Here is a 12,062-nt window from a genome sequence, read left to right as displayed (position 1 = left end):
TCGTTTCTCTTAGCAATAAGGAGTTACGCCGAATAAGCAGTATAGAACCTGCCCCGCCAGTACTGATATAGAAGGTTAACATTTTTGAATATAAAGAACATGTTAATATAAACAATTCTGGACATTTCGTTGCTCTCACTCGTACCATTCATTTCAATCATCATTTCCCCAAAATCAAGCCATTCTCTTCGCATATTCCAACCATAAGTTTACTATCATTTCTGTCTAAAGATAATAGAATATCATTACTATCACTGCCGTTATTATTATCATTATCGTCATTACTTTATTGACAGTTATTTTAAAATCATTACTGTTATTATGAATTGTTATTACGAGAGAGAGAAAGGAGGAAAAGGAGAGAGAGAGAAAGAGTTGTAGCAGAATTTTCCTTCTGTGGCCCTGCAATAAGCATTCAGTGACCCTTATCCTTTCTTTAAGGAGTTTTCAATTCGTTAATATGTGAGAACGAGTGTGATATAATTGTGTTGTTTAGCCCCGTGTTTCCCCTGATAGCCCTCACGCCTTCCCCGGCTATCAGGGCCAAGCTTGTCGCCCTAAGGGGGGTTTCGGCGCAGCAAAGCCTACTCAGCTGCCCTACAGACGGCGAGAGGAATCCGACGATGCAAAAATCGTCGTGGTCGGTTATGCGGACGTCTTAGAAAAAAAAATGACGATCCTTCAATTCATCTTTTGTACCTAACAGAGAACTATGTCATTGCAAATATGAATTTTGCTGATTTTTTTCACAACAAAAGTATACATTCTAAGTAATGGAAGAGGCGTCAGCTTTTTTTTTTTTTTTTTTTTTTTTTTTTTTTTTTTTTTTTTTTTTCGCTCACTGCTTTTAACGCAATTTTGTCATGGGTTCATAAGGAAAAGTTGAAGACCAATGTCTGGTAAATCATCTCATCATCTCGATTTCCTATAATTTCACGAAATATTTATATCAACGAAAAAAGCTTAATTGAATTGAATTTTAACATTTCGTTCTCAATTCTGTTTTGCCTGTAACTACTCTGAATAATGTGACGTTATTTGTTAGAGCCAGAAGATAAATTGAGAATCGTTCTCAGTGGTCGAAAACAAAGACAATTATAATTTTAGCTTTGCATATTTCACTGTATCATATCGTGGAATGAAGCACGGCCATTTCACCCTGTACCGAGTTAAGGTGTTTTCATTTCTCTTCCAAGATTTTTCACGTTTAGCTTTATTTTTTACTTTACATCTGCTGTTAGTGTGAACGCTACGATGAATTTCATTAGCTTATGCCTCATGTTTAGTAGAGATACCCCTAAAACATTTTCTTTGTTTACCAGTTGTCACTAGGTTTTCTTTGACTCCTTTACCATAAACTAAAGCGTTTCGAATGGTCTATTTATTGCCTTCATTTCTGATAGAAGGACTTTCGCATCTTCTGTGTGTCTACATTATTTGCTAAGTTTTGGTCAGTTTCAATACTTAAAATGAAACTGATTTCATGTCTGAACAATTCTGAGTGACATTGGTTTCAAAATCACGGCACTTTAAAATGCCGCGAGTGGCACCCATCGTTGCCTAAGTGTAGATAAGTGAGGACTCGTATATTGCACATAACCGCCATATGATTTGTTGCAATACGTTTACCTTGCATTTGTATATGTGTATATGTATAACCTTGTATGATGTTCCTGTTTATTAATGTGGCCTCCCATATATGTACATTTATTGCATGTGACGTGGCACCACTGTCCTGGGCCACGTGACCTAGCAACATTGCCTGTGACCGAGGTTTCCCGCCAAATTTCGCTCTCGGCGCTGGTCAAGCATAGGAGACAGATGTGTGCTCTCGCCCCCCTATGTAACTCCTCTGAGAATAGAAGCTACTGGATTCAAGCTTGGTGTTTCGTTTTCCTGCTGGTTACAAGGAAGGCCCCCACAACCCAAGAAGAAATATACACTAAGGACAAGAAGACCGATAACTTTTCCGGTGGCAACGAGGGCGACGCGACCGGTGCACACTGATTGAGAATACAATATCCTAGATGGCTTTTGATGGGCTGGGTTGTGCTGTTATAGACACCCAATGTAAGTACGAATATGCATGGATTTAACTGAGGTAGGAAGAATGCATCTGGCGATTCGATAAATGTTTACTGCTCAATTCCTTTCGCGTCTGCTGTAACCGGTGGAAAAGGCGGTTTAATAATGTATGTGTTATGAGTATGATGTCACTGTGAATTTTAGTTTTGTTGTTTACTGTTGTCTCTGTCTATTTTTCTTTCTGCTTTCCCTCTTTTTTGTTTTTTTCTACTTTTTATTTTTCTTTCTGCTTCTCTCTCTCTCTTATGACTTTTTGCCCCTGACTGAGGAGTTTATGCATTTCCTGACAATCGATTACCTTTTTTCTCAATCTGTTTATCATCTCTCCTTTTCCTCCTTACTTCCATATAGCGTCCTCTCCCTAATTTTAATTCTATCCCTCTCCTCGCTCTCCCTCTGTGGAAGCCTCTATGGAGGTAAAAACGGTAGGAGACAGTAACCTCACTTCACCCCCCCCCCCCCGTACTACCTCCTCCCCAACCCCTGCGTCGCCCACCTCCTCCTCCTCCCCAACCCCTGCGTCGCCCTCCTCTTCAACCCCTGCGTCCCCCTCCTCCTCCTCCCCAGTCTATTTCTCCTCCTCCTCAACCTCCTCGTCCCCTCCTCTTCCCCAACCCCTGCATCACCCTCCTCCTCCTCCTCCCCAACCCCTGCATTGATCCCCTCCTCCTCCTCCTCCCAACCTGCGTCGCCCTCCTCCTCCTCCCCAACCCCTACGTCGCCCTCCCCCTCCTCCTCCCGAACCCCTGCATTGATCCCCTCCTCCTCCTCCCAACCTGCTCGTCCTCCTCCTCCTCCTCCCCAACCTCCTCGTCCTCGTCCTCCTCTTCACCAACCGCCTCCTCCTCCCCCACCCCTGCATCACCCTCCTCTTCATCCTCCCAAACCTCCTCGCCCTCCTTCTCCTCCTCCCCAACCCCCTCCTTCTCCTCCCCAAACCCTGCGTCACTCTCCTCCTCCTCCTCCCCAAACCTCTCCTTCTCCTCCTCCCCCCCCAACCCCTGCGACAATTTCCTTTTCCTCCCGAAAATCCGAGCGGGATTGCCGGGCGAGATAGCTTCCAAGGCCAAAAGGGTGCGGCTCGTTGCTAAGGGGACACTCAGGTGCTCCGCCGGTCTCCTGCGTCCATAGCTGGCTCGCTTACGATACCAAGAAATAAAAGACACATGGCTGTCCGAAACGGAAAAGACTAAACTAAAAAAGATAATAATGATAATAGAAAGACCTCCTGGTTTCGTCGAGGACGTAGAAGGAAACACGGCCAGGACGGGCAAGCAGGAGGCATTGCTCATTACGGGGCAGGCAAATGCGTGCATACGCTTCCATAGTTGGGCACTGCAGAGGCGAGTTTCCCAGCTCACACACACACCTTTAACTTTGTAAAGGGTTTGTGTGTGTGTTAAGGGCGTGAGCGAGGCTAGCTACCCCGTTTGCGTTATCTGCGGAGCGAAGGTATCCGATAAGAGGGGACAGGAAGGCGGCGCCGGATGCAGCGAGCTCGCTTGCAACCCGCAGCCCCAACTGCCACAGAGACACCGCCAACGCTCCAACAGCAACACCGCAACCGACGCCCCGACCGCGACGAAGGCCGTAAGTAGCCCTTGGCGCAGCGTCGCGGGGGCGCCCGTAAGTCGGTTCAGGCGCAGTCGGCGATGTCAGGGGGAGGGAGAAGGGGGGCGGAGGGGAGGGGCTCGGCAAGGGGGAAGGAAGTGAGCACGACCAGAGGAAGAGAAAGGTTATGCGTGTGAGGGAGAGCGCGTGTGTGTGTGTGTGTGTGTGTGTGTGTGTGTGTTTGTATGTAGTGGATGAGGCAGTGGTATAGTGTATGGAATGAGGTATGAATTTCTTCAGGTTATTGGGTGTCTCAAAAAAAAAAAAAAAAAAAAAAAAAGAGAAAAGAGAGAGAGTGTGTGTGTGTGTGCATTTTTATGTAGTGGATGGGGCAGTGGTGTAGTGGATGGGGCACTGGTGTAGTGGATGGGGCACTGGTGTAGTGGATGGGGCACTGGTGTAGTGTATTGGGCAGTAGTGTAGTGGATGGGGCAGTGGTGTAGTGGATGGGGCACTGGTATAGTGGATGGGGCAGTGGTGTAGTGGATGGGGCACTGGTGTGGTGGACGGGGCACTGGTGTGGTGGATGGGGCACTGGTATGGTGGATGGGGCACTGGTGTGGTGGATGGGGCACTGGTGTGGTGGATGGGGCACTGGTGTGGTGGATAGGGCACTGGTGTGGTGGATGGGGCACTGGTGTGGTGGATAGGGCACTGGTGTGGTGGATGGGGCACTGGTGTGGTGGATGGGGCACTGGTGTGGTGGATAGGGCACTGGTGTAGTGGATGGGGCATTGGTGTAGTGGATAGGGCACTGGTGTGGTGGATGGGGCACTGGCGTGGTGGATAGGGCACTGGTGTTGTGGATGGGGCACTGGTGTGGTGGATAGGGCACTGGTGTGGTGGATAGGGCACTGGTGTTGTGGATGGGGCACTGGTGTGGTGGATGGGGCACTGGTGTGGTGGATGGGGCACTGGTGTGGTGGATGGGGCACTGGTGTGGTGGATGGGGCACTGGTGTGGTGGATAGGGCACTGGTGTAGTGGATGGGGCACTGGTGTGGTGGGTGGGGCACTGGTGTGGTGGATGGGGCACTGGTGTGGTGGATAGGGCACTGGTGTGGTGGATAGGGCACTGGTGTGGTGGGTGGGGGTACTGGTGTGGTGGATGGGGCACTGATGTGGTGGACGGGGCACTGGTGTGGTGGACGGGGCACTGGTGTGGTGGACGGGGCACTGGTGTGGTGGACGGGGCACTGGTGTGGTGGACGGGGCACTGGTGTGGTGGACGGGGCACTGGTGTGGTGGACGGGGCACTGGTGTGGTGGACGGGGCACTGGTGTGGTGGATGGGGCACTGGTGTGGTGGATGGGGCACTGGTGTGGTGGATGGGGCACTGGTGTGGTGGATGGGGCACTGGTGTGGTGGATGGGGCACTGGTGTGGTGGATGGGGCACTGGTGTGGTGGATGGGGCACTGGTGTAGTGGATGGGGCACTGGTGTGGTGGATGGGGCACTGGTGTGGTGGATGGGGCACTGGTGTGGTGGATGGGGCACTGGTGTGGTGGATGGGGCACTGGTGTGGTGGATGGGGCACTGGTGTGGTGGATGGGGCACTGGTGTGGTGGATGGGGCACTGGTGTGGTGGATGGGGCACTGGTGTAGTGGATGGGGCACTGGTGTAGTGGATGGGGCATTGATGTGGTGGATGGGGCACTGGTGTAGTGGATGGGGCACTGGTGTGGTGGATGGGGCACTGGTGTAGTGGATGGGGCACTGGTGTGGTGGATGGGGCACTGGTGTGGTGGATGGGGCACTGGTGTAGTGGATGGGGCACTGGTGTAGTGGATGGGGCACTGGTATGGTGGATGGGGCACTGGTGTAGTGGACGGGGCACTGGTGTGGTGGACGGGGCACTGGTGTGGTGGATGGGGCAGTGGTGTGGGGGATGGGGCGCTGGTGTGGTGGGTGGGGGTACTGGTGTGGTGGCCGGGGCACTGGTGTGGTGGACGGGGCACTGGTGTGGTGGACGGGGCACTGGTGTGGTGGATGGGGCACTGGTGTGGTGGATGGGGCACTGGTGTGGTGGATGGGGCACTGGTGTGGTGGATGGGGCACTGGTGTGGTGGATGGGGCACTGGTGTGGTGGATGGGGCACTGGTGTGGTGGATGGGGCACTGGTGTGGTGGATGGGGCACTGGTGTGGTGGATGGGGCACTGGTGTGGTGGATGGGGCACTGGTGTGGTGGATGGGGCATTGATGTGGTGGATGGGGCACTGGTGTGGTGGATGGGGCATTGGTGTAGTGGATGGGGCAGTGGTGTGGTGGATGGGGCATTGATGTGGTGGATGGGGCACTGGTGTGGTGGATGGGGCATTGATGTGGTGGAGGGGGCACTGGTGTGGTGGATGGGGCACTGGTGTAGTGGATGGGGCACTGGTGTAGTGGATGGGGCACTGGTGTGGTGGATGGGGCACTGGTGTGGTGGATGGGGCATTGATGTGGTGGATGGGGCACTGGTGTGGTGGATGGGGCACTGGTGTGGTGGATGGGGCACTGGTGTGGTGGATGGGGCATTGATGTGGTGGATGGGGCACTGGTGTGGTGGATGGGGCACTGGTGTGGTGGATGGGGCCCTGGTGTGGTGGATGGGCCACTGGTGTGGTGGATGGGGCACTGGTGTGGTGGATGGGGCACTGGTGGGGTGGATGGGGCATTGATGTGGTGGATGGGGCACTGGTGTGGTGGATGGGGCACTGGTGTGGTGGATGGGGCACTGGTGTGGTGGATGGGGCATTGATGTGGTGGATGGGGCACTGGTGTGGTGGATGGGGCACGGGTATGGTGGATGGGGCACTGGTGTGGTGGATGGGGCACTGGTGTGGTGGATGGGGCACTGGTGTGGTGGATGGGGCACTGGTGTGGTGGATGGGGCATTGATGTGGTGGATGGGGCACTGGTGTGGTGGATGGGGCACTGGTGTGGTGGATGGGGCACTGGTGTGGTGAATGGGGCATTGATGTGCTGGATGGGGCACTGGTGTGGTGGATGGGGCACTGGTGTGGTGGATGGGGCACTGGTGTGGTGGATGGGGCACTGGTGTGGTGGATGGGGCACTGGTGTGGTGGATGGGGCATTGATGTGGTGGATGGGGCACTGGTGTGGTGGATGGGGCATTGATGTGGTGGATGGGGCACTGGTGTGGTGGATGGGGCACTGGTGTGGTGGATGGGGCACTGGTGTGGTGGATGGGGCACTGGTGTGGTGGATGGGGCACTGGTGTAGTGGATGGGGCACTGGTGTGGTGGATGGGGCACTGGTGTAGTGGATGGGGCACTGGTGTAGTGGATGGGGCATTGATGTGGTGGATGGGGCACTGGTGTGGTGGATGGGGCATTGATGTGGTGGATGGGGCACTGGTGTGGTGGATGGGGCACTGGTGTGGTGGATGGGGCACTGGTGTGGTGGATGGGGCACTGGTGTGGTGGATGGTGCATTGATGTGGTGGATGGGGCACTGGTGTGGTGGATGGGGCACTGGTGTAGTGGAGGGGGCACTGGTGTGGGGGATGGGGTTTTGAGGTGGTGGATGGGGCACTGGTGTGGTGGATGGGGCATTGATGTGGTGGATGGGGCACTGGTGTGGTGGATGGGGCACTGGTGTAGTGGATGGGGCACTGGTGTAGTGGATGGGGCACTGGTGTGGTGGATGGGGCACTGGTGTGGTGGATGGGGCACTGATGTAATGGATGGGGCACTGGTGTAGTGGATGGGGCACTGGTGTGGTGGATGGGGCACTGGTGTGGTGGATGGGGCATTGATGTGGTGGATGGGGCACTGGTGTGGTGGATGGGGCACTGGTGTGGTGGATGGGGCACTGGTGTGGTGGATGGGGCACTGGTGTGGTGGATGGGGCATTGATGTGGTGGATGGGGCACTGGTGTGGTGGATGGGGCACTGGTGTGGTGGATGGGGCACTGGTGTGGTGGATGGGGCATTGATGTGATGGATGGGGCACTGGTGTGGTCGATGGTCCACTGGTATGGTGGATGGGGCACTGGTGTGGTGGATGGGGAACTGGTGTGGTGTATGGGCCACTGGTGTGCTGGATGGGGCAGTGATGTGGTGGATGGGACACTGGTGTGGTGGATGGGGCACTGGAGTGGTGGATGGGGCATTGATGTGGTGGATGGGGCACTGGTGTAGTGGATGGGGCACTGGTGTGGTGGATGGGGCACTGGTGTGCTGGATGGGGCATTGATGTGGTGGATGGGGCACTCGAGTGGTGGATGGGGCATTGATGTGGTGGATGGGGCACTGGTGTGGTGGATGGGGCACTGGTGTGGTGGATGGGGCATTGATGTGGTGGATGGGGCACTGGTGTGGTGGATGGGGCACTGGTGTAGTGGATGGGGCACTGGTGTAGTGGATGGGGCACTGGTGTAGTGGATGGGGCACTGGTGTGGTGGATGGGGCACTGGTGTAGTGGATGGGGCATTGATGTGGTGGATGGGGCACTGGTGTAGTGGATGAGGGCACTGGTGTGGTGGATGGGGCACTGGTGTAGTGGATGGGGCATTGATGTGGTGGTTGGGGCACTGGTGTGGTGTATGGGGCACTGGTGTGGTGGATGGGGCACTGGTGTGGTGGATGGGGCACTGGTGTGGTGGATGGGGCATTGATGTGGTGGATGGGCCACTGGTGTGGTGGATGGGGCACTGGTGTGGTGGATGGGGCACTGGTGTGGTGGATGGGGCACTGGTGTGGTGGATGGGGCACTGGTATGGTGGATGGGGCACTGGTGTGGTGGATGGGGCACTGGTGTGGTGGATGGGGCACTGGTGTGGTGGATGGGGCATTGATGTGGTGGATGGGGCACTGGTGTGGTGGATGGGGCACTGGTGTGGTGGATGGGGCATTGATGTGGTGGATGGGGCACTGGTGTAGTGGATGGGGCACTGGTGTGGTGGATGGGGCACTGGTGTGCTGGATGGGGCATTGATGTGGTGGATGGGGCACTGGTGTGGTGGATGGGGCATTGATGTGGTGGATGGGGCACTGGTGTGGGGGATGGGGCACTGGGGTGGTGGATGGGGCATTGATGTGGTGGATGGGGCACTGGTGTGGTGGATGGGGCACTGGTGTGGTGGATGGGGCACTGGTGTGGTGGATGGGGCATTGATGTGGTGGATGGGGCCGTGGTGTGGTGGATGGGGTACTGGTGTGGTGGATGGGGCACTGGTGTGGTGGATGGGGCATTGATGTGGTGGATGGGGCACTGGTGTGGTGGATGGGGCACTGGTGTGGTGGATGGGGCACTGGTGTGGTGGATGGGGCACTGGTGTAGTGGATGGGGCACTGGTGTAGTGGATGGGGCATTGATGTAGTGGATGGGGCAGTGATGTACTGGATGGAGCACTGGTATGGTGGATGGGTCACTGGTGTAGTGGATCGGGCACTGGTGTGGTGGATCGGCCACTGGTGTAGTGGATGGGGCATTGATGTGGTGGATGGGGCACTGGTGTGGTGGATGGGGCACTGGTGTGGTGGATGGGGCATTGATGTGGTGGATGGGGCAGTGATGTAGTGGATGGGGCACTGGTGTGGTGGATGGGGCACTGGTGTGGTGGATGGGGCACTGGTGTAGTGGATAGGGCAGTGATGTAGTGGATGGGGCACTGGTGTGGTGGATGGGGCACTGGTGTGGTGGATGGGGCACTGGTGTGGTGGATGGGGCACTGGTGTGGTGGATGGGGCACTGGTGTGGTGGATGGGGCACTGGTGTGGTGGATGGGGCACTGGTGTGGTGGATGGGGCACTGGTGTGGTGGATGGGGCACTGGTGTGGTGGATGGGGCACTGGTGTGGTGGATGGGGCACTGGTGTAGTGGATAGGGCAGTGATGTAGTGGATGGGGCACTGGTGTGGTGGATGGGGCACTGGTGTGGTGGATGGGGCACTGGTGTGGTGGATGGGGCACTGGTGTGGTGGATGGGGCACTGGTGTAGTGGATGGGGCACTGGTGTAGTGGATGGGGCACTGGTGTAGTGGATGGGGCACTGGTGTGGTGGATGGGGCACTGGTGTAGTGGATTTACTCGCTTTGTCTTTCTCTTTTCGTATTTCTTATCCCCTCTTTCTCTCATTCTTCTCTGCTTCCTCAGCTCTGCATTATTCCTGTCTCTCCTTTCCCGGCTTTCTCGTGTCTCTCGTTTCCTTCCTTCCACTCTCTCTCCTCTTCTCTCCTCAACCTCACTTCTTCCTCCCTTCTCTCCCCTCTACCTTTCTCTCTCCCTTCCCCCCACTTTCTCCCTCCATCCCCACTCTCTCCTTTTCAACTCTCTCCTCTTTGTTTACCATTTTATCCACTTTCTCTCCTTCTCTCTCCTATTCTGAATCCCCCCCCCCCACCCCACCCCCTTTCTCCTCTTCATTCCCCGCGCTCATTTTCCTTCCTTACATCTCTTCTCTGTCCTCTTCTTCTCTCTCCTCCTTTTTTCTTTTCTCCCTCCCTCTCCCCCCGCCCTCTTCTCTTTTCTCCTTTTCTATCATTTTTATTTCTCTTTTCTTCTTTTTTCCATCACTATTATCTCTACTTCCCTTTCAATCTCATTTCCCTTCTTATCTTTATCCATTCTTCTTTCTCTTTCTTACTCCTTTTTTCTCTCATTGCTTTTTCCCTCTTCATTCTTCTCTCCTACTTTCTGCTTTTCCTCTTTATTCCTTTTTATTCATTCTTCTCCGTGTCTCCTCCGCTCTTCATTCCTCCCTTCATTCTTTCCTCTCTCTCCATTCCCTCCTCTTATTGTTATTCTCTTTCTCCCTTCTTTTCTTTTTCCATTCTTTCCTCTTCCTCACAGCTCTTCCTTACTTCCTCCTTACTCTAATGAAAACAGAAACATAAAGGAGAATAAAAGTTAGACAATTTTTTTTACTTCTCTTATCCACTTTCTTGCCATTTTTCTCCTCTTCTGATTATCTGACACCCTCCCCCCCTTTTTCATGTTTTTGTTGTTGTTGTTGTTGTTCTCTCTTTCTTTCTTTCTCTATTCCCCGCTCTCATTTTCCTCCCTTAAGTCTTTTCATTGTCCTCTTTCTCTTTATCTCTTTTTTCTATCTTCCCTTCTTCATCCCTCTATTCATTTTTCTGATTTTCTTACTCATTTATTCTCCCATTCCCTTTTCCCTTTTCCTTCTTTTCTCTTTTTTGCCTTCTTCTTTATTCCCTTTTCCTCATTCTCCATGTCTCCGCTTTTCGTTCTTCCCTTCGTTCTTTCCTCTTTTCCTCTCTCTCCATTCCTTCCCTCTCACCGTTATTCGCTTTCTCCCCTTTCCATCCTCCCTTTTGCTTCCATTTCCATCCTCATTCCCATCACCCACCAACACGGCGGTTGACACAAGCTTCTTCCTCCCGCAGACCAAAGGCCCCAAAGGGCGAGGCGGCAGGCGAGGGCGAGGCGGCAGGCGAGGGCGAGGCGGCAGGCGAGGGCGAGGCGGCAGGCGAGGGCGAGGCGGCAGGCGAGGGCGAGGCGGCAGGCGAGGGCGAGGCGGCAGGCGAGGGCGAGGCGGCAGGCGAGGGCGAGGCGGCAGGCGAGGGCGAGGCGGCAGCCGAGGGCGAGGCGGCAGGCGAGGGCGAGGCGGCAGCCGAGGGCGAGGCGGCAGCCGAGGGCGAGGCGGCAGCCGAGGGCGAGGCGGCAGCCGAGGGCGAGGCGGCAGCCGAGGGCGAGGCGGCAGCCGAGGGCGAGGCGGCAGCCGAGGGCGAGGCGGCAGCCGAGGGCGAGGCGGCAGCCGAGGGCGAGGCGGCAGCCGAGGGCGAGGCGGCAGCCGAGGGCGAGGCGGCAGCCGAGGGCGAGGTGGCAGTTACTCCGGAAGACGAGACGTGGAATTCCTGGCGGCGAAGGGCGTCGACCTCAACGCCAGAACCAAGAATGGTAAGGCGACAGGAGCGACATTTCTCTTATTACTTTTATTATGGATTGTATTGTAATTATCTTTTTACTCAATATTATCCTTCTTTGTCATTTGCATAGAAATTAATAACTGTAATAATAATAATGATAATAATAATGGAATGATAATGATGACGATAAAAAAAAAAATAATAGAAAACAGAAACATAAAGGTGAATAAAAGTAAAAAAAAAAAAAAATCTTTACTTCTCTTATCCACTTTCTTGCCATTTTTCTCCTCTTCTGAATATCTGACCCCCGCCCCCCCCCCCTTTTTTTTCTTTCTTTCTTTCTTTCTCTATTCCCCGGTCTCATTTTCCTCCTTTAAGTCTTTTCATTGTCCTCTTTCTCTTCATCTCTTCTCTTTTTTCTATCTTCCTTCTTTCATCCCTCTATTCATTTTTCTGATTTTCTTACTCATTTATTCTCCCATTCCCTTTTCCCTTTTCCTTCTTCTCTCCTTTATTGCCTTCTTCTTTC

General features: G+C 54.1%; 2 protein-coding genes across 2 annotated transcripts in view; one reads left to right on the top strand and one right to left on the bottom strand.

The window, feature by feature from the left end:
* Positions 1-1,839: 1,839 nt before the first annotated feature.
* Positions 1,840-10,592, bottom strand: LOC138859872 (uncharacterized). The gene is made up of 11 exons (XM_070116179.1): positions 10,569-10,592; positions 9,455-9,613; positions 8,935-9,333; positions 8,154-8,393; positions 7,574-7,952; positions 7,114-7,232; positions 6,594-6,732; positions 4,752-4,891; positions 4,332-4,630; positions 4,052-4,250; positions 1,840-2,052 (listed from the first exon to the last, which is right to left on the bottom strand). The coding sequence occupies exons 1-11, from the start codon at positions 10,590-10,592 to the stop codon at positions 1,840-1,842; spliced, it is 2,310 nt and encodes a 769-aa protein (XP_069972280.1).
* A 237-nt stretch (positions 10,593-10,829) lies between these two features.
* The window catches only part of LOC113828836 (chloride intracellular channel protein 6-like), an 11,265-nt gene continuing 10,032 nt past the window's right edge, over positions 10,830-12,062 (top strand). The window contains exon 1 of the mRNA XM_070116319.1: positions 10,830-11,564. Within this exon, the coding sequence (XP_069972420.1) occupies positions 11,562-11,564 (3 nt within the window). The 5' untranslated portion in view covers positions 10,830-11,561. The remainder of the gene's footprint in view (positions 11,565-12,062) is intronic.

Source organism: Penaeus vannamei, chromosome 38 (genome assembly GCF_042767895.1).
Source record: "Penaeus vannamei isolate JL-2024 chromosome 38, ASM4276789v1, whole genome shotgun sequence".
Lineage (NCBI taxonomy): Eukaryota > Metazoa > Arthropoda > Malacostraca > Decapoda > Penaeidae > Penaeus > Penaeus vannamei.
Note: the sequence above shows the minus strand (reverse complement) of the source record. Positions and strands in the feature narration are given on the sequence as shown.